At 41.3% G+C, this 14,389-nt stretch overlaps 1 protein-coding gene across 1 annotated transcript in view; it reads right to left on the reverse strand.

Moving 5' to 3' along the window:
- The window catches only part of arhgef12a (Rho guanine nucleotide exchange factor (GEF) 12a), a 43,795-nt gene that overhangs the window by 21,520 nt on the left and 7,886 nt on the right, over nt 1–14,389 (reverse strand). The window contains exons 2-3 of the mRNA XM_071900645.2: nt 7,136–7,156; nt 5,818–5,909 (exon numbers count right to left, since the gene is read on the reverse strand). Coding sequence (XP_071756746.1) covers nt 5,818–5,909; nt 7,136–7,156 — 113 coding nt within the window. The remainder of the gene's footprint in view (nt 1–5,817; nt 5,910–7,135; nt 7,157–14,389) is intronic.

The following is a 14,389-nucleotide window of genomic DNA, read 5'->3' on the forward strand; positions in this document are numbered from 1 at the left end:
TTGTCAGGTGATTGGCTTTTGTCATACAACTAACACCACAGACACTTTTGGTTGTTGGTTCCATAGGGCACAGACCAGAATGAGGAACGTTACTTTTCTGGTTCTTCGTGTGGTGTTGCATTAGCAATGCAAAGAAGAGATGGACTATGTCAGATTAGGGTTTATCTGATGTCTAGCCAATGCTCTGACTAGACTGACAGAATAGAACAGGACACAATAGAGAAATAAAACAAAGACTGTAAAAGGCTAAAATAGACTAAATGTTCTCTCATGTTATCAAGAACATCATGTTAGCCTGATTAAAATTTAATTTCCCTACATAAATCAACTCTATCTTGAAACCATCTCTTAAGCAGACTTTTTTAAAATTCAATGACCCAAACTGAGTGAGATGACCCTTGAACTGAACTGTTTTCTTGCTGTGTCCAAGATTTCCCAGCCAGAGCAGCGTGAACCAAAGCAGAGGTGTGTCGATAAGGGCAGTGTTGGGGTGGGGGGTTGGAGAGTGGAAGGAGCAGGAGCGCATACAGGGAGAGAGGTTAGGAGAGGCAAAAGCCCCAGGCTGGGGGGAGGGGAACGGAGAGAGGGTTCGGTAAAGCTGTGGGAGCAGGGGGATGGGAGAGGGGGACGGTGGAAGGAGAGAGGGCAGGGGGGTCAAGGAAACAGATGAAGCAACACGGGTGAAGAAGCTAGTGTGAAGTTGCCTCTAGATGCTGATCTTTTGTCTGTTTTCTTATGCTGAACAGCATGTTACAGATCTGGGTTGGTATTTATCAACCATAAAGAGTAGGAGTGCTGACATGATCACTGATGGGGCTCGTCCATCTAGGCTAATGCATTATTCAGAGGTTTAACTGATCCGTGATCAGCACCCATGTGCTGGAACACAAGGAAATGTACCCTGGAGAATAAGCTGACCTTTAGTATCGACCTACAGTGTACTCTTACACCCACAGTCACATGATGAAAGAATTAGACCCAAATCCATTAGAATACAGCATGCAGAGGTTTGAATATTCTCCAGAAAATAGAATGTCCCATAAAAAACAGCATCACATATTGTTCCCCAGGCCTTTCGTCTGTGATTTTCTGAAATTCTTCGATTATATGCTGGAAGACCAGGCACAATGGAGACAATTGGTTCCAACAGAAAAATATACCAATGTTTTGCTAAATCCAATATTGAACAATATTCTTGATAAATTGTATAAAATCTCTAGAGTCTAGACTGTCATCAGCAGAAACTGGCAGTTTTGATGGCTACCTAACTTAGAGTAATTTGTGTGGCTTGTCAATACACTGTACACATTACTGTAAGCAACAAACATTTGTAGACGGATTTGGATATTTACCTAAACTATAAATAATTAATCTTCCGGTGCCACGTGTTGTCAAATATGTATCAGTTTAGCAAAAAAAGCTGTTGAGCCAGTTTCCACAAATATTACGACTGGGCTATGAGACCTGCCCCAAGCGTAGGATTAGGATAAAAACAAACTGGTGCATCCTTGTAATCTTAATATGGCACCTTTTATGGATGAGATGCATGAGAATGAAATGTAATTACTTGCCCATCCATCTCAGATTTACACATCAGCTACATATTTACACATCAACTGCACAAACTTGCTATAGCTAGCAAGTGAGTATGCATTACCCAAGATATTTTTGGCTTAACACACTTAGATGTGTTTTTCTATTGCTACAGCTTAACGCTACAACTGCTCATAAATATTTTGATGGCTGCAAACATCCAAGACAGCTAGCTTGCAAGTGTGCAAGCTACCACCAAAAGTTTCCAACGAGAGTCACATTTTTAAAAAGTGCCACTGAGAGTCAATATTATCCTTCACTATCAAACGCATTATGTTTTGATCCAGTACAATTTGGGCATTATTTCTACTGTAATCAACTGTCTCCAGTGTGGCTGGCCTTCTAACACATACTTAAAAAGGGACATTAATTAATCTATGACTTTTTTTCAACCTCTATCGGCAACCAAGAAATTACAACAATATCGACAAGTCTCTGGCAGAGCTTACGGTGGGCTGTAACAGACATAAATAATACAGTGACATTTTCACAATAGAAACAAGCAAGCTAGTTTAGAGCAATTAGAGCAGAGATTCAACAGAAATGTCTAGTGAAGAAGTAACATATCACAATGCAAAAGTCATACTGTTTTGCCATTTGATTTTTTTGTTTTTGATTTGAAAGTTATGGAAGTTAGACATCTCAGTTCAAGGTAAAGTATAGTATAGACATAGTATTATTATTGATCATCAAAGCTAACAAACCCCCACATATATATTATAGTGGGGGTTTGTTAGCTTAGATGAATAAACCCCCACTATAATATATCTGTGGGGGTCTGTTAGCTTTGATGATCAAAAATAATAAACCCCCACAGATATATTATAGTCATTTTGTGCAGTAAAAATCTTAGTTATTGCATCTTTAAAAATTCTTGAATGTCTCAGACTACAAGGTGTCCACAAAAGCATGTTGCTTGACAACAACAATAGCTTTAGAAACATGAAAAAAAATCAACCCTCCTGATGCAACTGACTTGAGCATTATGTCTCTGCTTAGAACAAACACCTAGTGGCAATTTCACCCCAGAGTCTGCAGCATGTATCTAGACGCAGCTGTCACACCACCCATTCCAGCAGGAGCTTCTTACCACAGGACTCAGGCTTCCCCTCCGCTAGCACACTGCTGCTGCCACTCTTCTGCACCACCAGAGCTTCTGCTCACAGCCCCAACCACCACGCACAGCACAGCGCAGACAGCAGAGCAGCACAGACACACAGTCACACACACACACACACACACACACACACAGACACACAGACAGACAGTCACACACAGTCACACACAAGAACCAACAAAAGGAAAGGAAACACAAAACAGGAAAGAGAAAATCATGAGGGAGAAACAATCATGGGAGAAGAAAAATTAAATGAACAAATAGGTGGCTTAATAAAACATAAGCAAAGGCAATGGTTTGGATAGGCAGGAGTGTAGCCACTGAAAATGAACTGGCTTGGTTTTGTTGATGACAATAGGCTGTGATGTAACCACTAGCCAGAGCCTGCAGTACACCATCAGTATCACCATCTGAAATGCACAAGATACAGGTTGGGTGTAGAACGAATTCAGTTTTAAATTGATTTGCTTTCCATGGCTTTCAAATGGTCTCAATTGCTTGTGTATAGGTTCAATAGACATTCAAATCCACTATGTAAAAGATTAATTCTCAGGTAAAAGAGATGGAAATTGCAATGCCAAACAAATACCATTTTCTACCAACTTAGGCCATTTTACTTGATTTTAATTGATCCTGGTATCAATACTGGTAACCCAACTGTTTTATAGAGCAGGTTTCATTTCTCATTTTTATAAAGACCTCTGCTCCTATAAGTGTCACTCTAATGACAATTTAATTGTGCATTCAAGAAGTGCAGAGGCCCCATTTGACCAAACTGTCTGTTCCATAATAATTATTATCATGTTAAGGCAGATGTGAGCACATTTTAGATTCAAAAACAGAGCAGCAGAAGCTCAATTAATGTAACATCATCTGTTAGCTTTGCCTTTCCTAAAATATTATGTTAATACAAAAAATGTGCACCTGTACATGACTAGACACCTGTCAGATGGAACTGAGCCTATTTACTAGTGTGTGTATTTAAGAAATTACAAAGACTTCTGCATTTTCACTGTGTTTACATTTCATTACAAGTTATTTCAGCACATTACAGTAGGTAGGAATATGCAATGAGAAATTTTGCCTCAATTTGTCCCCTAATCCACATAATCATGTATCGCAAATACTAAAAATAAAAACGGTATGGTCTCTATCTATTCACTGCAATTTTCCATATAATATTCAATGCAGTGTGAAGTATTGAATTAAATCGCATCATATTGTATCGTGAGTCATAGTATCAAAATCTAAGTGTATTGTGAGGTCCTTGACAGTAACCAGCCCTATACCCCGCAGTGGAAAGCACTCAGCGGGCACAAGGACACAAAGTCTAGAAACACTTTTCACTGCTCTATCACCATTGCAGTCATTTAAGTAAACTTCTGTCTTGTTTTAATCTGCAGCCATAACGCAGTTGACCTTCCCAAAAAGAGTGTCAATAAACTGCTGTGGCACATAGGAGTTAGGGGTCTCCATCATTCATGCCAGTTTCCAGCGTCTCATCGGCAGCTACTCCGGTTCAATGACCCTGTCGTACAAATCAGTTTCTACCCAACTGACTGAGCCACCCACACCACCATCAAAATGATTAGCCTGAATTATTTTTAAAAGGTATCGATAACTAGTGTATTTTAGGCAGGACTTTGCTTTGCATTTGACCAAAGTTAATAAATCATTTTCATAACTATTTTGCATTATCCATTCTTTTGAAAATTTGAAAGCCAAAAGTCAATTTCAACATCAATTTCCAGTGTCCAGAGTATGTGACTTCTCGTGCCCATCCCTAATGAAAACCCTAATTCACTTTGAAATCATGACAGAAAAGGTGCTACCACGAGGCAATCCGGGCAAAAATTTGTTAAAGAGATCATGCAACTAGCAGACAGCCAAAAAGGGGACAGACAAAGATATGGACTAATGCAATGCAGGCATGCAAAAGAGAAGACATGACAGAACATCAAATATGAATCTAGTCTAGAAATAATAATCTAATGAGGATTGACAGAGGCAGGTTTCAGTAAAATAAAGCAGACGCTGCTTCTCGCTCTGTGGCTGCTGTGCACTTTGCTGAATCACTGCATCTGAACGTGGGCTTAACCACCATAAAAATGCATGGAAAAAATAATTTACTGAGGCGCTACAGAAAGACAGACAACCGAGAGCATGTCTTGTGTAACCACTCAGAGGACACATCTTGTCCATGTTTTGTTGCATCATATTGAGATAAGCCCACAGGCAGTGCAGAGGATTTACTCCGTTTTGTTTTGAATACAGAAGCTTTAGGCATATCTCAAATCATACTGCCCTGATTGCTGACAAATACCACCACAAGGAGTGTCACCATGTCAAACTAGTCTGTTCCTGAGCCCTAACTGCAATAAACTTGAAACTGCAGCAACTAAAAGGCTTAGTGGCTTTTTGTGCCCTTTAAGTATGCATCAAGGCCACCCAACCACTTTGAGCATGAAAAACCAACAATACGCTGATTTATATAAAATGGCAAGGACCATGCGGACATTAAACGTGCAGCTGCAGATCTTATGGTCAACCTTTCTGTGCTTATCAACCCAGAAGTAATAACATTTAAAGTGACTTAGGCTCATTGTAAAACAGACATGTTTTAGACAATGAAGACATCTTCTTCTCTCCATTAGTTTAATTAAGAAAACAAAAAGATGACTAACTCCTGTTCCCTGTCAAGATGTCATACTCCAGTGATAAGCCACCAAAAGTTGTCATCCCAGATGAAGAACACACAAGTAAAAAGTGTGTGTATGTGTGTGTGCATGGTTTTCAAAGAGAGCACAAAGCATAGAGCATAATACACACCAAACCTTTCACCATCCCATCATGCTTTGTGCAAACCATCATCGACACAATTGTGTTATAAGACAATGTGTGAGAGAGAGAAAGAAACAAAGAGAGAGAGAGAGAGAGAGAGAGAGAGAGAGAGAGAGAGAGAGAGAGAAAAGCATGAGACAGAACTCAGACAGTAAGAGGAACATAATGAAAAAGACACAGTGTGTGACAGAGAAAAATGAGAAAGAGACTGAAGGAGATAATAGAAACGAAAGAGTCCAAGACAGAAAATGAAAGGGAGAAGTTACCTGTAGGGTCAAACTCATTGGAGGGAAGTGGGGATTTATCACTTTTGGGTTTCTTGTCTGGGGGATGGTCTTTACTGAGAATGCTGCTGGTTCTAGAGAAAGACAAAAAAATCTGTGTCAAAAACAAGCAATCCCACACTCGAATCCCATTTTACCACAAATCCCATTTTACCACAAACAAGTTGGTGAACAGTAGAGCTGGAAAAATCGAAATTGCAATATGAACTTCTGCAATTTCCAAATCGCAGAGGCTGCAATTAATTGCTTAAGAGAGAGGGGCGTCCAAAATGGATTTCTAACAAAGTGTTTTAGAGCTCCAGGTAATCTTTGGTCCATGAATAAAGTATAATAGTGGCAAAAACCTTTCATCATACTCAAACTCAGTAAATCCTGTACACTGACATCTTTTTTTAAATAAAATCACTTTTCTGTAAACAATTTTAAAGTTCTAAAAAATGTATGACAAGAAAAACCTTTTTAAAATCGCAAATGCAATATTCTGTCAAATAATCACAATTGGATTTTTTGTCAATATCTTTCAGCCCTAGTGAATAGTGCAAGAGTTTATCATTTTTAACAGGATGTGCTTTGTTACTGGTCACACAAGAGTACTGTAGTCTCTAGTATAGAATCTAGCTTTTTCTGCAGACAACGTCACTGCAATGCAAGTATCTTTCTGTACTGCCGTCCTATACGCGCACCACAATCTGCAGGCCCCTGAAGGTTCTGAAGGGATTAGACCAACACACAGAACCTTCAATTGTGCACTTCAGCATCAAGGATAATGAGGCAAGAGGACCTCCTAGTGTATGAATCACGCTGAGTGTGTCTACTGTATAATGTGACAGCCGGGGAGGATGTGGAGCTGCTCTGCTGAGTGCCCCAAGAGCAGGGCCAGAGAAAGGGCGCTCCTCAGAGGAGGTGCCACAAGGCCAGACCCCGGCTTGAACCTCGGCAGGCTATGTATGGCTGCCTCTGCCTATACCGGCCCCAACTGTGAAAGGCCACTGTTCTGTTCACAGTGGAAGGCAGAGATGGGCCGCTCTTAGAAGAGGGACCCCTTTGTCCCTCACTGTGTGTGTGTATGTGTGTGTGTGTACATGAGTGAGAGGGAGAGAGAGTATGTTTGGTCCAGACTCTGAAGACCACTGTGTTACAGCAAGCCAGCCCTCCTAAAAACTGCCTCATTTCCTTCATCTGGTGCTCTGTGTATGTAACCCATCGGTCTGCGTGTGTGTGTGTGTGTGTCCACAGGAGTACCTACCTGTGTGCATGCCTATGTTTTTGCACTAAAAAGGAGGAAAATAAAAATTCTTACCTGTTTGCTTTCTTGGGAAACCTGCAAGGTAAAACAGGGGAGACCATCATTATCCGATAGCAATGACATCACAGAAAATTACCATAACAAAACAATCACAACACAAGCTGGGCTGTCCATGTCTATATGGAGGGTGAAAAACAAGATGCCTAGCCCACAGCTTCTCCTGAGACTGTATAGCGGTAAACATGATAATCCTGATCAAACATCAGCCTCCTTCAGCTGCAGATTAAAGGCTTTTCCAGGTCAAATGTCCTCCGCCTCTTAGATCTCAGCTGTGTGTGTGTGCCCCCCTTTAGTTCCTCACAGAGATCACGGCTTGACTGTCATAATCATATCCTAATCACGTCCATGGCCTGTTTCCTTCGAGGCAGACCGACCCGAGACCGATTAGTGCCACAGAGTGATGTAGAGATGAAATAATCTAGGGAGTGTGTCAGCGTTATATTAGAAAAAGGGAGGTTTTCCAGGAAATTATGGATTAGTGTATTGACTTGCTGTTTGGTAGACACATCAGAATGTATTAAAATGTATATTCGAGGAGATTTTGTGTGGTAAATTTCAGCGATGGGTGTTCCATCTCATCAATAAGATGTAGCCTGTACACACAGATTTAGCTTAAGGTGTAGATTCACTATCGGTCTAAGAGGGAACGGATGTATCCCAAAGCAAGTTTAAGTATGGTGTTTGTGTCAGTCGTCTAGGTTGCCTCTCTCCTCATTATTCCTAGTGGTGTCTGCACACAGTCAGCATAGGTACAGAAGCTTGTTTTCCTCCCTTCAGAAGTAGCCATTTGCTGCCATTCATCTTTGTACAGTATAAAAAACAACTTCCACAGACATCAAAATTGCCCGAGCTAGATAATCAATCACAGTTAACATTGAGCCTTAATTTAGTTTTGTCAGTTTTATCGTTTTCATTTTGTCCGAGTTGAGTGTTTTCATATCAGTGTGCACATTATGTTACGCTCTGCTTATTGTCAATCACCTGACGCGCAGGGAAAATGGTCTCCACCAGGATATAGGCTAATCCCTGAAAAACATGTTACCTTACAAACTCTGTCACATCCATGCCATTTTATTTAGGGCATCTTTGTAAGGAACAATAGTTAATTTCAAGCTAGGTTTGACACAGTAAAGTTGGTATTTAAAAAACAATGAAAAACGAGTAAAAAATCAAATTGCATACGGCATTCATTGCAAAATGACTGGGGGAATGTAAACTAGACGTAGACAGTAGTAAATGGGCTCTACTCTACTACTGCTACTACTCTACTCTAAATGACACCAGTATTCTCCTTTAAATTCTAAACACACACACCACACCACATTAATGCACAACAGCGGTAAGAATGAGCACAGATTTCAGCAGACCAGTCTTCTGTAATGGGGAGGTCTCACGACTAACTAGCCCACATTAACTCTTTCTCCTGGCGACAGTGCGTCCCATTCAGAACCATGCAGGGGCAGCTGAATGGCCCGTTTATGAACATCCCCCCCGACTGTAATAAGTTCCAGAGCCTCCAGCAGAAAAAAAACTAGCTTTAACTAGCCCACTCCCTCGAAACCTCTGAATTGGAGAGATGGAAAAGTCAGCACATAAACACACACTGGATAGGCACATGTGTACGCACATGCCTAAGGGTGGCAAAACTGAGTAGGCAGATGTTGTTCTTGGTTAATCATACAGGAACAAATGAAAACATGACAAGCAAACCAAGAAGTGAGATGACGCATCACAGACTGTCTAGGCCGAACTACACTTCTGAATCACGTTTTCAGAAATTAAGTTGCAGGTCTATATGATGCACTTGATAGATGTTCAGGTTTTAAGTAATTAGGCCTCTCTGAATAAGTGAAAACAACGATAATGTGTAAACAGACTTTCAAACACACTTATTCGAAGGTGAATTACTATTTAGACTTTATATCATGCAGTAACTAGCCTACATCCTGAATATCCATGGAGCAGAGCCTTGAGAAGAAAAAAGGAAAACACCCAGTCAGAAATGGCCTGACTGAGACACGTTGGAGGGTTGAAGAGAGGGAGGGAGGAGGTTACGGGGTGGATTGTGGTGATGGATAGAAGCAAGAGGAGATGGAGAGCGAGAAGAGCGAGAAGAGCTGACGAGCGGAGTATGACACAGAGAGGAGGCGGGAGGAGAGTGAGAGACAAGGTAGGGGACAGGCTGAAAGAAGAGCAACAAAAAAGAATGAGTAAGAGAGAGGGTGTGTGTAGAAACAACATTACTCTCACCATGGCACTATATTAAAGGACTTACAAAGGTCAAAAGCCCAATCATTAATGTCAACTTTGCCAAAACAAAGAGGTAACCACGCTACAGAAGGCTATAGAAACGGGTGAAATAATTTCTTCATCCCATCTACAGCCTTCTGTAGACTAACAGATCGAAGTACTGAAAGTGATAGGGTTGGCTGTTATGTCGGCTTCAAAGTGGATATCGCATCACATCGTGCTATTAATTTTGCCATAATGGATATTGTGGCATAATGCATTTTCTTAAACTTTAGGCATCATTTCCATGTGGCAAAACACAAATATCCATGTAAATGGCCTTTTAGCAGATCATAATATCTGCTTATTTATCAATTAAACTGTTTAATCTGCAAAAAAAGACTATGCTTTCCCACTATTATATGCATTTTCAGGGTTTAATAAACTGCCAGATGGGCCTGGGCCGGTGCGGCCAGTAGATTGGCCAGTCAATGGCCCAATTTGGCCAGTGCCCAAAAAAAGTTTCTGGTATCGCTATTTCTATCATTATTTCATAAGCCTGTTATCTATACCTCTCTGCTCTGTCACGGGCCCACTCGCCTCTCTGTTGTGCTTTTTCTGACAAATCAGATTGGATGGCACCTCACAGTTAGTCAGAGAGTTGTGTGGGGAAGACATGGCAGCAGCTATTTTAAATTATAAAGTGAAAGAGTTTCTTTCATTGTGGAAGCAACAGTTTCTTTGGGTTGAAAAAGAGGAATCAGTCCAAGTGGTCTGCAATATAAAGTAAGGCACATTAAGCTGCCACATTTTTTCACCAATAAGTCCTGCAAAGACAAACTCGATGCCCATGACAAGACCCTGCAGCACCTAGCCTGTATGTTAGCAAAGCAGCTAGCTGACAACCCCTCATCAGGTCCCATTCATGTATTGGCAAGACAAATGAATGGACAGACTTACCAGCCTCATGAATTTCTACTTGTTTTTTTTTTTCATGTTACTGCTGGTTACATTTACAGAGAAGCTTCTATCATTATGATGGCTCATCCATTTTATAGTGATGAATTGAAAAAGTAGCCTATTTTTGTTTTTGCTTGCTGGGCTAGTGAACACAGACAAGTGGAGGAAAACTCTTAACGTTGAACCCTAATGTTTTTCTAATGCTGCTTGAGCAATGCATGCATACTACACAGCACACACCGCCCAATGCTTTAAATTAATAATTCTGACTGCAGAAAAAAAAAAGTAATTACAAGGCAAAGGATTTTCCATCAAAAGCATATAGGCTATCCTTAGTATTGTTGTCTAAATGTTGTGAACTGACCCACAGAACAATATTGCAAAGCCACATGGCTTTTCTGTCAGAGATAACTACTTGTCATAGTAGGCTACAACACGTAGTTGCAATTAGATGAAATGAAACAGACTTGCTATTCAACAAATTCTGAAATAGCAAGGCAAGAAAAAATATGAGGTGCATGCTGTTAGAGATGTTTGCTACAGTATCCCTATATACTGATGAAAACTAAATCCAGGTAGTAAAAGGTTGGCTGGTTCCACTACAGGGCTGCATTACTAGGGCAAAGTTTCTCTGACTGCATTGAAAAAGTATCACTGAAACACAAGCACAGCTCACATATCTAAATGGCTTTCACTGTTATTGTCTAAATTCGAAAATCCTTTTTTGTGAGCATATCTTGTCACTATCAGATCAGTTCCATCAGTGAGTAGCTTTTCTGCCCTATTGGCAGTGGTACTTACATTATTGTTCTATGCCCTAAAGATAATTTAAAAACTACAATAATACGTCCAATTGTGATAATATACTCTGTATAGTTATAATCACAACCTCAGCAACACACACACACACATAAATATGCCTATATAAACATGTGTACACACACACACACACACACACACACAGACATACTATAGTGTCCTGTTACGTATGCCTTCATACAGTATATAGGCATGCATAATAGCACAACATCAAATTTAAATCCAACATTAAGTACTGAGAAGCTTGCTAATGTTTGTTGTATATGATTTTTAAATAATGGCAAAAAAATACAACAATATTTTGAAATACAACATGAAGGGTTGCAAAAACATAATTTTCTTTCAACACAGCGATTATAAAAGTGCACTAGGGCTTTGTTTGTAAGATTGATAGATCATTGATATCTCTCTAAAATACTAATACTATGAATCAAGACGGATCAATAAACAAATTTCTTTTATGAAAAAGCCTGTTATCACACAACACTGCTTTGCCCAGCTGCAGCACTTTCGAAATCTGGTGTCTGGGTCAGACATCAAAAAAATGCAGCCTGGAGCTCGTAAATCTTCCTCCAAGAGGGACATAGCCAATCACAGTTGTTCTGCTTGTGTGGGGTTAGTTTTTTTAGACACCAGATGATCAGTAGATAGCCAGCAGCAATTCTGATGACAACTTGCCAAAACAGTCCACAAAAGGCAGTGCTTTTCTAAAAGTCCACAAACTGTCTTTAAAAATCAATTTTCCTCAGTTCACACAATTCTTCAGATCTAGCTATAAAAGCCTTCAAGTATGAGCTAGGACCTCTTCCTGGACGAGGCCATTAAATTTGAAGGGAGAGAAAGGGAGAGAGAAGGCAGAGTCAGAACAGGGTGGGATGGGAGGGAGGGGCAGCACTGAAGCGGGCCTGGGCTTGAATGCTCCATTGAGGTTTGGTGTTTTGATGGAAAACTGTGGCAGAGCTGGGCCAACTGCAGCAGCAGTGGTAGCAAGAGAGGCCGGGACCAGACCAGACCATGGAGAGAGAGGAGGAGAGAAGGAGGGAGGGACGAACAGCCCTAAGGGAGCAGGACTCTCTGACACACAGAGCCATTTCTGTGAAAGGGTCTCCCAAACAGGAGAGGAAGGAAAACATTGAACAATGAGGAACAAGACCAACTCACGCAAGATTCAGGGGAAGCACTTCAGGTTACTCTCAGTTCCCCTGAGACTCAATCTGGCAGATAAAGACTGATTAGTGAAGTTTCCCCATTCAGAGTTGAGTTTTAGTCAACTGAATAAAAATGTAGTAATAGCCAACAGAAAATCAGCAACAGACTAAGATCATAATAACAGTAACCAGCCTTTATTCCTACCCCTGATGTACCTAAGTTATGGAACAAAGTAGGTGGACTTAGCTAGATAAACTAAGCTTTACGAGACACACTGCTTTTCCCTCTCAGACAACCTTGCTGTTGTAACTTGTGCTAAACGGAGTTGCGCTTGCTGCAATAATCTCACCAGCAGCAAGGCGACATAGCTCTCAGGTGTTGAGGCTGGGAGAGGAGGGGCCTATCTCAAACTGGGAGAGGATTGGGTGGTCTTGGGAGTTGCCCCCAGGCCGGAGAGATCAGGCCGGGGTGTGTTCCATTCCATGAGGTGAAATACTCACAACATAACCTTGCACACAGCCCACGACACATCCTTAGATAGGTTACATCGAAAAACCTATGTTAAGCACAATTGTAATGGAAATCTGTGGTGATAGCACAATCTCTTCAGCAGGACTTTATGCTGAGTCATGCCAGTGTCCTGCCAAGTAGCCTATGGAACTGACAATATTCCCTATTCAGCACCTCAGCCAGCCATTCATACCACCTCGTCCACAAAGGCTTGTGATTCTATCTCAATGGTGTAATGATACAGGCTCTTGAACAGCCTGACTCATGCCTACAGCCTGCCAATGGGAGAGAACACACACACACACGGTGCTTGTTATCTAATCTATATACCTGAGTCACTTGCACAATGTGGCTGCACACATACACATACAGCCACAGCCACCATGACATCACTGCTTTCCACTCCCTGCCCCTGAGAAAGGAGTAGGCTACACCCACACAGTGATACTTCAGTTTAAAAACACCTTCTGTATTAAAGTCTGGTTTACTGGACACATTCACTCTCACTCACCGATGTTTCAGGACACTGATGTCACAACTTGTGACCATAGTTATGTGTGTGACTGTGTGTGTGTGACTGTGTGTATGGAGGGCGGTAGAGACAGAAAATGAAAGAGAGCATAAGTGAGTGTTAAGTTTATGTGAGAGATAAACACACAGAAAGAGAAGAGACTGAGAGAGACAGACAGAAAGACATACACACAGAGAGAGAGAGAGAGAGGGAGAGAGAGAGAATGAGAGAGGTGTGGTGTGTGTTAGAGAGACAGGAGCGATAGCTCCCTAGCTCTAGCTACAGCCTCAGGGGGAAAACGGTGCCCTTTCTGCCCCAATAAACCTCATCAGGATTCCTGACATGAGGGCCGGGGGATAGACATTTCTTCACGCTATGCTGTCTGCTGTCCTCCAACACTGGGAGGGGAAAGGAGGTGGTTCAACGCTCTATACTGTGCACATTGTTGGCCACGAGTCCTGCCTCAAAACTTGACAACTCTGATCAATGAAGATATCTGACCTGAGTAAATCATTGAAATCCTTGCAACTGCATTATCTACTGTCCACCAAAAACAGGGTTGTGGTTCAATGGTCACTAGTAGAAGCCTTACTTAAAGGAATAAACAGAGTTTTTTTGGGGAGACTGGCCTGTTGATCAATTTAAACCTAGGTCAAACTAGGCAATTTCAACACTGATTCTAAGCCAGATTTGAATCAGGGCTAGTCAGGGTTGGGGGGTTGCACTCCGGCCCAGATTATCCTGTAGTGTGAACGGGCTCAAGACTGCTGACTGGCCATTTGGCTCGACGCAATTTTTTCAAACATGTTTGATTTTGTCGGGCCGAGTCTGTTCAGGCTCCTGTAGTGTGAAGCGGTACAACACTCGCCAAGATTGAAATCTGAGTGACACTGGCAACAGCCAATGGGGGTTTAGACACAGGGGGAAGAAAAAGAGAATGAACGAGAAAAGAAGGCATGTTTAACAAAAACGCCCACTCACACAGGTAGTTTAGCCTGTATCAGCAAGATTCTCAACTCCATTTGCTCCACTCTTGGTAACTTGCTATACAATATAATTTAGAGGAATAA

The sequence above is a fragment of the Centroberyx gerrardi genome, chromosome 6, assembly GCF_048128805.1.
Source record: "Centroberyx gerrardi isolate f3 chromosome 6, fCenGer3.hap1.cur.20231027, whole genome shotgun sequence".
NCBI classification, from domain to species: Eukaryota; Metazoa; Chordata; class Actinopteri; order Beryciformes; family Berycidae; genus Centroberyx; species Centroberyx gerrardi.